We start from the raw sequence: 12,207 nt of genomic DNA on the forward strand, positions 1-12,207 counted from the left end.
AAATGTTTGTTCATGTCTTATACTTATTTTGTAGTTGTACCATCTGGTTTTTTCATTTTGAGTTGTGTAAGTTCTTTGTATTTTGGATATTAACCCTTTACTGAATATGTCATTTGCAATATTTTTTCCATTCAGCAGGGTGTCTTTTAATTTTGCTAGTTGTTTCTTTTGCTGTGCAGAAGATTTTTATTTTTTTGTAGTCCCAACAGTTTATTTTTTTTAAGTTTGTTTCTTGTTTTTTAGTAATCTCTGTACCCAATGTGGGGCTTGAACTCACAACCCTGAGATCAAGAGCTGCATGCTCTTCCAGCTAACCAGCCAGGCCCTTCCCAATAGTTTATTTTTGCCTTTGTTTCCCTTGCCTCAGGAGACATATCTAGAAAGATGTTGTTATAGCCACCGTCAAGAGAAATTACTGCCTGTGCTGTCTTCTAGGATTTTTATGGTTTTGTGTCTCACATTTAAGTCCTTAATCTATTTTTAGTTTATTTTTGTTTATGCTGTGAGAAGGCAGTCCAGTTTCATTCTTTTGCATATAGCTCTCCTGTTTTCCCAACACCATTTGTTGGAGAGACTGTCTTTTTCCCATTGCATACTCTTGCCTCCTTTGTTGAAGATTAATTGACCATGTAGGTTTGGGTTTATTTCTGGGCTTTCTGTTCTATCCCACTGATCTCTCTGTTTGTGTGCCAATACCATACTGTTTCGATTAGTACAGCTTTGTAATAGAATGTGAAGTCTGGAATTGTGATACTGCAGCTTTGTTTTTCTTTTTCAAGATTGCTTTAGCTATTCAGGGTCTTTCGTGGTTCCATACAAATTTTATGATAGTTCTAGTTCTGTGAAAAATACTGTTGGTATTTTGATAGGGATTGCATTAAATCTGTAGATTGCTTTGGGTAGTATGGACATTTTTTTTAAGACCTACTTATTTATTTTAGAGAGAGAGAGCATGAGTGGGAGGGGCAGAGGGAAAGTGAGAGAGACTCTCAAACGGACTCTGTGCAAAGCATAGAGCCCAGTGTGGGGCTTGATACCCATGACCCTGAGATCATGGTCTGAGCCCAGACCAAGAGTCATGTGCTTAACCAGCTGTGCCACCCGGGTACCCCTGGTTAGTATGGACATTTTAACAATATTTGTTCTTCCAATCCATGAACATGGAATGTCTATTTGTTTGTGTGGTCTTCAGTTTCTTTCGTCAGTGTTTTACAGTTTTCAGAGTATAGGTCTTTCACCTCTTTGGTTAAATTTCTTCCTAGGTATTTTATTAATGGTGCAGTTGTAAATGGGATTGTTTTTTTATTTTCTCTTTCTGCTGCTTCAGTATTACTGTATAAAAATTCAATGCATTCCTGTACATTGATTTTTTTATCGTCTGATCTTACTGAATTCGTTTATCAGTTCAAGTAGTTTTTGTTTGGTGGAGTTTTTAGGGTTTGCTCTATATAGTATCATATCACCTGAAAATTGTGAAAGTTTGACTTCTTCCTTACCAATTTGGATGCCTTTAGTTCCTTTTTCTTGTCTGATTGCTGTGGCTAGGATTTCCAGTACTGTGTTGAATAAAAGTAGAGAGAGTGGACATCCTTTTCTTGGTCCTGACCTTAGGAAAGAAAAGGTCTCATTTTTTTCCCTATTGGGTATGATGTTAGCTGTGTGTTTTCATATATGGTCTTTATTATGTTAAGGTATATTCCCTCTAAACGTACTTTGTTGAGGGTTTTTATCATGAGTGGATATTACGCTTTGTTAAATGCTTTTTCTGCATCTATTGAAATGATCAATCACATGGTTCTTATCTTTCTCTTGTTGGTGTGTTGTAGCACGTTGATTGACTTGCTCATCTTGAACCACTCTTGCATCCCAGGAATAAATCCCACTGATTATGGTGAATGATTTTCCTTCCCTCCCTCCCTCCCTTTTTTTTTGTTTTTTTAGATTTTATTTTTTATTTTTAAGTAAACTCTGTACCCAACATGGGGCTCAAACCCACAACCCTGAGATCAAGAGTCACATGCACGCCTGACTGAACCAGCCGGGTACTCCTCAGAATGATTTTCTTAATGTATTATTAGATTTGGTTTGCTAATATTTTTTTGAGGATTTTTGCATCTATGTTCATCAGATACATTGGCCTCTATTCTCTTTTTTTGTGGTATCTTTATCTGGTTTTGGTATCAGGGTAATGCTGTCCTCATAGAATGAAATTGGAAGTTTTCCTTCTGTTCTATTTTTTTGTAATAGTTTGAGAAGAATAGGTATTAACTCTTCTTTAAATGCTTGGTAGCATTTAGGGCACCTTGGTGGCTCAGTCAGTTGAGTGTCTGCCTTCAGCTCAGGTTGTGATCCAGGGTCCTATGATTGAGTCCCGAGTCAGGCTTCCTGCTCAGTGGGGTGTCTGCTTCTTCCTCTACTTTTTCCCCCCTGTCTGTGATCTCTCTTTCACTCTCTCTCAAATAAAATAAAAAAAAAAAAAAAAAAAAAAAAGGTGTTGTTAGCATTCACCTGTGAGACCCTCTGGTCCTGGACTTTGGTTTGTTGGGAGTTTTTTTTTTCTTTTTTTTAAAGATGTTATTTATTTGAGAGAGCACGAGAGCCAGAGAGCACGAGCAGGGGTGCTGAGAGAGCACAAGCGGTGTGGTAAGGGCAGAGGGTGAAGCAGACCCTGAGCAGGGAGCCTGATGTGGGGCTTGACCCTAGGACTCCAGGATCATGACCTGAGCCAAAGGCAGATGCCCAACCGACTGAGCCACTTAGGTGCCTCTGTTGGGAGTTTTTGATTCAGTTTTATTGCTGGTAATCAGTCTGTTCAAATTTTCTATTTCTTCCTGATTCAGTTTTGATAGATTATATGTTTCTATGAATATATCCATTTCTAATAGGTTGTCCAGTTTGTTGGCATATAAATTTTCATAATATTCTCCTATAATCCTTTGTATTTTTGTGGTTTCAGTTGTTATTTCTCCTCTTTCATTTCTGATTTTGTTTCATTGAATCCTCTCTTTTTCTCATGATTCTGGCTAGAGGTTTATCAATTTTGTTGATCTTTTGAAGAATCAGCTCCTGGTTTTATTGATCTGTTCTGTTATGGTGTTTTAAGTTTGTATATTATTTGTTTGTGTTCTTTATTATCTTCTTCCTTCTGCTGGGCTTGGGTTTGTTCTTTTTCTTAGCTCACTTACCTGTAAGGTTAGGTTGCTTATTTGAGATTTTTCTTGCTTCTTGAGGTAGGCCTAAATTGCTATAAACTTCCCTCTTAGAATTGCTTTTGCTGCATCCCAAAGATTTTGGACTGTTGTGTTTTCATTTCATTTCTTTCCATGTAATCTTTTATTTCTTCTTTTATTTTTTGGTTGACCCACTCATTGTTTAGTTGCACGTTACTTAACCTCCAGGTGTTTGTGCTCTTTCCAGAGTTGTTTGTTGTTTTTTGTTTTGTTTTGTGTTTTGGTGGTTAGCTTCTAGTTTCATAGCATTGTCAGAAAAGATGCATGGTATGACTTTGATCTTTTTGATTTTGTTGAATCTTGTTTTGTAGCCTAATACATGATCTATTCTGGAGAATGTTCTAGGTGCACTTGAAAAGAATGTGTGTTCTGCTGTTTTAGGATGGAATGTTCTGAATATATCTGTTAAATTCATCTGGTCCAGCGTGTCATTCAAAGCCACTGTTTACTTGTTGATTTTCTGTTTGGAGGAAGGCTGGCCTGGGAGGCTCCGCAAAACGTGGGTGGGCGGGGCATGCAATTTTAACAAAGTATGCACAGGTTTTCCTGGGAGGGGTCCTCCACCACCAGACTGAGATCCCACAAAGCATAGGGGTCAGGAGATGAGATATTGGCAAGGTTTGCTTTGGTCTTCCAGGTGAGGGGCCTGCAGCTCCAGGACTGAGGCAAGTATAACTGTAAAGGGCGGATCCACCGAAGTCTGGGGGGCGGGGTTTGGTGTAAGAGAGTTAAGTAGTTGAATGTTGGTATTGTGCTGGTTCCTGCAGGTGGCTATTTATGCTGGTGAGCAGGGAAGGGAAATGGCTCCTTTGTTTCTGGAGTAGTCTCCCAATGATCTCTGCCCCTTTGGTTCAGGCTCTCAGATTAGTAAATCATTCTCCCTCCCATATGCTCTAGGCATTTTTCATACTGCTGCTTCTACACTGTATCTCTATGGTTATTGTGCTGTCTTTTTTAATGGCAGGTCCTCAGCTTCCTCTTGTCCTTCATGCTTTCCAAGAACTGAGCTGCTCAGTTTTTAAACTCCAGGCTTTAAGTCCTGCTGATTATAAGAACTAAGGAAATTCGGCCCCTCTAGATTTCAAAGCCAAATGTTATGGGGATTTGTCTTACCCATGTAGGCTCCCCGGTATGACAGTCTGTTTCCCTCCCTTCTCTGCGCCATTGGGTCCCAGACGGTCCTGCAATCTGTTTAGCTCAACACCCTGTCTCTGCCTCTCCTACCCTCTTTGATGTGGCCTCTTTTTTACCTTTAGTTGTGGAGTTTATTCTGCCAGGCTTCAGGTCATTTTATGGCTTATTTACACTGATGTTTGTGTTACCTAATTGTATCTGTGGGAGAAGATGAGCTTAGGGTCCTCCTACTCCTCCATCTTCCCAGCTTCTCCCAGTATATTGTTTATCTTTAGAAAGAAGGTGCTAACTGAAGAAAGGGCAGTATGATGTGTTGGAAAGATTATTGGAAGTTTGGACTACTGATTTGTAGTGCTGGCTCTGTTATTAACTACGTATATGTCTTTGGATCCTTATGGAATATGTCTCCAATTTTTCATATGGCTCTTGGTATTTGCAGTGGTTCCCAAATTCACAAAAACCATCAGTTTCATACCTGTTCACCTACCGTTCCTTTTCTTCAGGAACACTGAACCTTCTTTTTTTTTTTTTTCCTTGGTATGTTTTTTTACTTTATAAATGTTAGCCTATATTAGACTGAGTTGATATTAATAAAAGAGGTGTTGATTTAAGAGAGATTCATAATTGTGTTGAACTTTGGATGCTTTTTTGTTCATTTACCAAGTTCATTTATTAAGTTCATTTAACAAGTAATTTCCTATGCACAGAAGCCATGAAGTATATGTGGTTAAATTTGTGCCTGGGTAAAGTAACATGTTGTTTTATGTGATAGCCTTTTGGAGTCATTCATTAATGGTTAAAACATACTAAATCTGGAATAGGCCTCCTGCTCATTGATTTCTCTGATAGAATTTGACAGTACTTCCAGGCATTCAGAAAGGGGGCTGTGAGACTTTTTACTGTTTCCAGAGGATAAGACTGTTCCTTATGTGATATTTTTTTTTTCACTTATTCAGACAGTATTTATTGATGATGAACTGTGTGCCAGGCACTGTGTTCCTAAGCATCCCAGACATAGTTCCATCATTCTTAGAGCATTCTTTCTGTGGTGTTTTTATATGTAAGAAGGTTTCAGTTATAAGTGGGTCCTCAATGGCCCTGCTTTTGAAATGCTAACAATAGCTATTAAACTTTAGGGATTTAGCTCTTGATATAGGGGTTGTGAGTTCAAGTCCCATGTTGGGGAGTTAACTTACTTAAAAAAAAAAAAAAAGAAAGACTGCCAAAAAAAAAATTAATTGGTAATTTTTTTTTCAAGATTTTATTTTTAAAGTAATCTCTACATACATCGTGGTGCTGGAACTTTAAAACCCCGAGCGAGCCAGGTGCCTTGGAAGGATCTGTATTTCAGCTTAAACTTGACTCCTATCTGATTGGGTATAGAATTCTGGATTAGAGATTGGAAATGATTTTTCCTCAGAATTTTGAAAGCATTGATCTAATGTCTTCCAGATTCTGGTGTTGCTTTTGAGAAGTCATGCAGTTTTGCTTTTTAATCATCTATTTGAAAGAAGCAGGTGGGATCTTCTCTTTTGTTTGTTGAAATTTCACAATGACATTCCTAGGTGCACATCTCTTCATCTGAATGCTTATTAGCTTTTTAGCAGTTGCTTTTCAGTCTGGGAACTTTGAGTTTCAGTTCTGGGAAATGTTCTTGATTTCTTTAGTTCCCTCTTTGTTGTGTTTTTTCTCTCTTTATCAAAAGAACTTTGTTTTGCGATATGTGGTCCTCTTTCTACAATATTTTTTTCCTCCTATATTCTTTTTGTTGTAGTTAGTGGGAAAATTTTTACAACTTTATATTCTAAATCTTCTATTGAGTTTTTTCATTTCTGCCATCATAGTTTAATTTCCTAAAATGTTTTTGTTTTCCAGCAAACTTATTTCTTGATAGCTTCCTATTTCTGTATTTTGATTGTTAAATTTATCTTATCGAGAATATTAATATTAGGGTTTTGTGTTTTGGTTTGGTTTGTTTTGGTTTTCTTCTCCTTTCAGAGTCTTCTTGTCTTCCAGTCACTTTTTTCTCTGTATGTAAGTTAGTCTTTGTGTTTTAAATTTGACATTTTCCTCACATGAAATGTATGATTCTGACTATTCAGATTTAATAGCTTTAACACTTAAAAAACACATTGGGAGCTCTGAGCAACATGGGCAGGGTTTGTTGACTGTACTTTTACTGTTTGGAGATCAGACTGCTTTTTTTAGGGAATACCTAATGTCTGTATTTAGGTGTGTTTTATGTTAAACTGGTCAGGTTTCCCAGAGATATCTGCCAATCTTTTCCCTCTCAAAGTTTATACCCATTGAGGTAAACAAACAAACAAAACTAGGCATTGTAGGAGGAGTTTGGTTCTCAGCATATTTCATTATGTAACTTTCACTTGATTTTCCTGTTTCAGTAGTAGTCTCTGTCTTCAACTTCCTTTCACACGCTTCCTTATTCATAGACCCTCCAGTAAACTTTTTCTAGGGGAAAAAACCTCCCTTTCTATAAAGTGAGAGAGGAAGCAGTTGCTAGGCTAGAGCCAAGGAGAGATTTATGTGTCTAGCTGCTGCTTAAACAGACGAATATCATTCTTATTAGTGCTTTCCCCTCAACCAATATTAAACCATTGTGGGCTTCTGGGACAGCTAGGAGGCTGAGTCGGTTAGTTGTCTGACTCTTGATTTTGGCTCAGGTCATGATTTTTCTCAGGGTGGATGTGGAGCCTCCTTGAGATTCTCTCTCTCAAAAAAAAAGTAAATAAAAAACAAAAAACAAAAAATAAAATAAATAAATAAAATAAGAATCATTGTAGGATTCTGTGTTGTTAATTGGAGTGTTTATCAGCTTTCCCAAATTCTGGCTAATTAGCTTAACCTTTTATTTCATGAAGTCAACTATCACTGCTTTTGCTGTTATTTTAATATTAGTTGATTCTGCTCATTTTTTTAGTCTGTTGAAATTTATTGGAATCTTCATTTTATCATTCAACATATTAATTATTATTCTTAACTTTGTATCCTGTTGAGTCAACTGAGTGTCTTGAGTGAAGTATGTGGTTCGAACCCTGTGGATTACTTTTGAAGACATTCAGTCACTTTTACTTTAGTTCTTGGTTAATACTGTAAATTGTGTTTTTTTTTTTTTTTTTAAATCCAGCTATGAGTATCAAGTTATCCTATATTATTAACGAGCCTAATAGTTTTCTTCAGAGTATGTTCGGGATCTTTCCCTACAAGAATTTAAAAAAATCTAGTGTATTAGTTATACTAGCCTCCCTAAAAAGAAGAAATTTATCGATAAAGAAAAAACTTAAGATCACTGTAGTGAAGTAAAATTTGCTCTTGGTTTAACCTTTTTCTTTTTTTAGTGCTTACAAGCCTAAGTAATAATTTTTATACTTTGGATATAGATCAACATTAATGGATCGTCAAGAGCCTTTTCAGCTCAAAGGGTCTTTATTTGATACATAATTTTCTAAGAAAAGACGTTTCTCCATTTCCCAAATCAGTGCATTTTAGAAATTATTTTCTTATGATGTTTTACAGATTATACACAGTAGAGTTGCATGTCTAATTCAGACCTGTGATTATTTAGGCTCTGTAGACAAAAACTAATTTAAAAAGTTAGCGAGGTATTCTCTTACTGTCTTCTTTTCTCATTTCAACTTCATTTACTTTTTAACTATGTTTCTTCTACCTTTTCCAGTTTTCTACTCAATTCTCCTTGGTGGGGAAGATGGATGCAAAAGAGGAGGTGTGAGTAGTTCTTTATTCTCTCTGCATCTGTTAACATTACATCATCTTTCCCATGCAGTATTCCTGTTTCTTCTTAGTTCGTCCTCTTACATTTATACAACTAGTAGGCCTGTTTGGTTTTCCTTTGTATCACTTATAAAATTTAGTCTATTCTGACAATATTGTAAATAAATAAGGTTTATGGTATTAATTCGTAAATATTCTTAGTTACATTTCCCCCTTCCATTATTTATATATGTCCTTTTAAAATTTGACGCCAGAAAACTCTATATTAGCCATATTGTTTCACTCACTCATCAACTTCATTTATTTAGTTCACTGACATTTATTAAGTTCCCAAAGTATATCAGGCCCTGAGAAATAAGATATTGATAATTACTTTTACTAGTAGAGTTCATACTTTCATAGGTAATATTCCTTCCATTTCTTATTAGAATTATCCATATTTATATAATTGTAAATTTACTTTTTGGTCTCCAGTTCACATTGTTGAATACTCTTTTCTTTTTTGGAGCTATGCATGGTATTATAAAAGTAGACTCAGGTTTGAGTTCTGGCTCTGCCAAATGTTAACTGTGTAATGTTGGATAAATCACTTAATCTTTCTGGGTTTTACTTTTCTCAGCTATAAGATACACTTAGTATCTACTCCATAGGGTGAATTGAGAGGATTTAGATGTTAAAAATGAATTGAAAGGAGTATACGTACATGTCCTATATAAACTTCTTAAATTTAAGGAGCTATACTGTGGTATTTTTATAAGGGTTGCTATCTAGATATTTATTGCAATCCTTTTAAAATATGATAGTAAACCTCTTTGGAAATAAGAACTGTATCATATTGATCCTTATCCATTGCAACTAGTAAATAGCAATGACTCATACTTTTGAATTGAATTTTCCAAGAAATGGACTTAGAACAAGGGTTAATATAGTTCCTGTATCTTTTCATACATATGTACTACCTCTTGGTCACAATTCTGACATAACAATGACAAATGTGTGTGCACCTGATAGCATAGCTTCAAAATACCTGGAGTAAAATTTTACAGAATTACAGAAATTACATATAGGCAATTTTGCAGTCATAGGTGGAAAATTTTAACACCCTTCCTATAGCAGTTGGTAGAATAACTACATAAAAAGCTAGCAAAGACATTGAAGATTTGACAAACATTCTCATTCATCTTGATTTAATTGATATTTATGGAACACTATACTTCATGCTGCAATAATACACTTTCTTTTCAAGTGCTCATGGTATATTTATCAGAAGAGACCATATGCTGGGTCATGAAATAATTCTAAATAAATTTTAAAAAGATGGAAATAACACAAGAGTATGTTCTTGGACCATAGTGGAGTTAAATTAGAATAATAACAGTATGATGTCTAGGAAAAACATTCAAATATTTGTGTATTAAACAATACCCATATTTTGTGGGTCAAAGAAGAAATCACAAGGGAAATTAGATGTCATTTCGAACTGCATGATATGATACACAAAGCAGAATGTGTAGATGCATCTTCAGGGTTTAGAGAGAAATTTATATCTTTAAATGCTTATATTGGAAAATAAAATCAGTGACCCAGGGATTTACCTTAAGAGAGAAAAATAAGAGCAAATAAAACCCAGCTATGAATATGGCAGGAAATAAAGATAAGAGTAGATCAATGTGGGTTTCCTGGGTGGTTCAGTCGGTTAAGCATCCAACTCTTGATTGTGGCTCAAGTCGTGATCTCAGGGTCATGAGATCAAGCCTTGTGTTGGGCTCTACACCAGGAGTGGAACCTGCTTAAGATTCTATCTCTCCCTCTTCCCCTCCCCCGACAACAAAGAGTAGATCAATGAAATAGCCTATAAAAGGGAGAAAGTGAACAAAACTCTACTGAAGTAATTATTTTCACCTGTCAGATTCTTCCTCACTTCCCCCATCCTTTCAAATCGGCAACATATCCATTTGGTGAGACTGTGGAAGATAAGCCCTTTCTCACACCTTGTCTATTGGAATACAAAATAGTACAACCTTGTGTATTGGAAAATTTGGCATTATCTAGCTAAATTAAATATTCATTTACTCTTTCATCTAGTAAATCTCACTCTTGGAAATATATCCCAAATATAGAGTGGCGTAAATACAAAATGACATATGCGCAAGGCTGCATTCATTGTAGCACTGTTTGTAGTAGCAAAAGACTGAAAGGACACAGGAATTCATCAGTAGGATTCTGATTGCATAAAATATTTATTATTATCCAATGGAGTATTATATGGGTGTAAAAGCAAATGAAGAGTGTTTTCTATGCCTTGATAGCCAATTTATATTATTATGCAGTAAAACTAATAAGATACAGTAAAGTTCATAAAGTATGTTACTGTTAATCTAAAAATATTTATATGTATTTACATTTCTAATTTTATTTTTTTAAATTTAGGAATTAAGAAAAAAACTGTTCCACTATAGGGAACAGGAATAGGAATAGAAGCAATAGCTAGAGTTCCGCAAATATACCTTGTTTTCTAGGTGTGGTGTTGTAACCATGTCAATGTTTTACATATCTCTAAAACAAGTTTTAATTATTTAAAAAACAAACCTAAAAGTGAAAGCAAAATGAAACAAGCCTAAGTGGTATAATTATAGGAAGGAACTATTTTAAGTGACTTTAAAACACAGTAATTTGATTATACATGCCGGGTGGATTATACCCTGAGGACAGAAGAACAATATAAAAACCTTAAATGGTTTTCATTAATCATAGTGTTGTTATTATTCCCAAATTGTTGTATATATATTATGCAACAAGGCAAATGATTTTAATTATGTTGGTGACATTGTATAACAAGAATCACATATAGTATGGGAGAAGAAAGAAATAGAAATATGACAATTTTTTAAAAATCTGTAGAATTTTATTTGGAAGTATCAGTATAAAGTTTATACTAACTCTTACCACAATAAAATGTATAGATAAAATGCCAATTCAGGAGAAGTGAGCACTCCTTAGAACCCAGACTGTTGTCTCTGAATGCTGTTTCCTAATGAAAAGTACCAAAGTTCCTTGGGTATATGGTTGATTTCAGGTCTGGGACAGGAGATGGACAAGATGAGCCCGGGATATTTTGTTATACCAGAAGCAGGAAAGCTATTAAAGACTACTAAGGTCTGTCTAAAAGACTCAGAAACTAATTGAAGAGGCTCTCACTGGCCAAAGATGGGAAAATTTGACAATAATAGAAATAAACAACTGCAGTAATTTGAAGCATGCTACATTTATTTAAATCTAAGAGTTTATAATGATCCCTCCCCTAAAAAACACACTCTCATTGTTTACCATTCTGGGAGGTTAAAATACTCATTATTTGAAAAACTCGTAAAAACCAAGTACTTCTTGGAAACCAAAGATTTGATGAGAATTTTCACTTACTAGACATATTACAGATAGTAAATAATGAAGGCATGATAAAATTAGAATGTCACTTCTTTGCAGCTCTCTGTGAAATAATTGCATTTAGGCATTGTTCATCGTTGGTTGCTATTATCACAGATACAAGGCAATATGCATATGCCCCTTGATGAAACACAGTACCACGTATGAGGTTGTCTTCTCTATGAATTCTGAATTTGATTAAGACTCTAAATTCAACAATTACAGAAAATTACAAGGAGAAGAGGAACATGTTTAAAAATGCCTCAGGGGTATAGTCAGTATAATACAGGTAATTGAAGACTTCATGGGACAGCTGACTTCATTTCTTTAACATTGAAGACGTGCAGGAAGAAAAGAGGTAAAACCTTATAGATAAGAGGTGTAAGTTTCATGTCAACGAGTTGCAATAAGTGGAACCTATCATAATAAGTGATCTTAATTTGAACAAACTGAAAAGGAAAAAAAGGTCTATGCTGGGAAACTTGTATACTGACTGATAATGGATAATTTTGCAAAATTAATATTATTTTTAGTTGAAACAAGATTGACCATGAGATAAAAATTGTTAAAGCTGGGTAATGGGCACATGGGAATCCCATTATGTTATCGCTACAAAAAAATTAAGAGTTTTCAAAATAGCTTTTCATATACGGATATACCTCAGAGATAC

The 12,207-nt window shown here is 35.2% G+C and overlaps 1 protein-coding gene across 6 annotated transcripts in view; it reads left to right on the forward strand.

The window, feature by feature from the left end:
- Positions 1-12,207, forward strand: part of JMJD1C (jumonji domain containing 1C) — a 322,853-nt gene that overhangs the window by 102,724 nt on the left and 207,922 nt on the right. For 2 of the 6 annotated variants that reach the window (XM_057308400.1, XM_044386106.3), the window contains exon 2: positions 8,059-8,106. The exons of 3 other annotated variants lie outside the window; for them this stretch is intronic. In XM_057308400.1, coding sequence (XP_057164383.1) covers positions 8,059-8,106 — 48 coding nt within the window. Of the gene's footprint in view, positions 1-8,058; positions 8,109-12,207 lie in introns of those variants that run through there. One more of the 6 variants, XM_057308404.1, reaches the window with a different exon arrangement.

This window comes from Ursus arctos, unplaced genomic scaffold (assembly GCF_023065955.2).
Source record: "Ursus arctos isolate Adak ecotype North America unplaced genomic scaffold, UrsArc2.0 scaffold_7, whole genome shotgun sequence".
In the NCBI taxonomy this organism is placed as follows: domain Eukaryota; kingdom Metazoa; phylum Chordata; class Mammalia; order Carnivora; family Ursidae; genus Ursus; species Ursus arctos.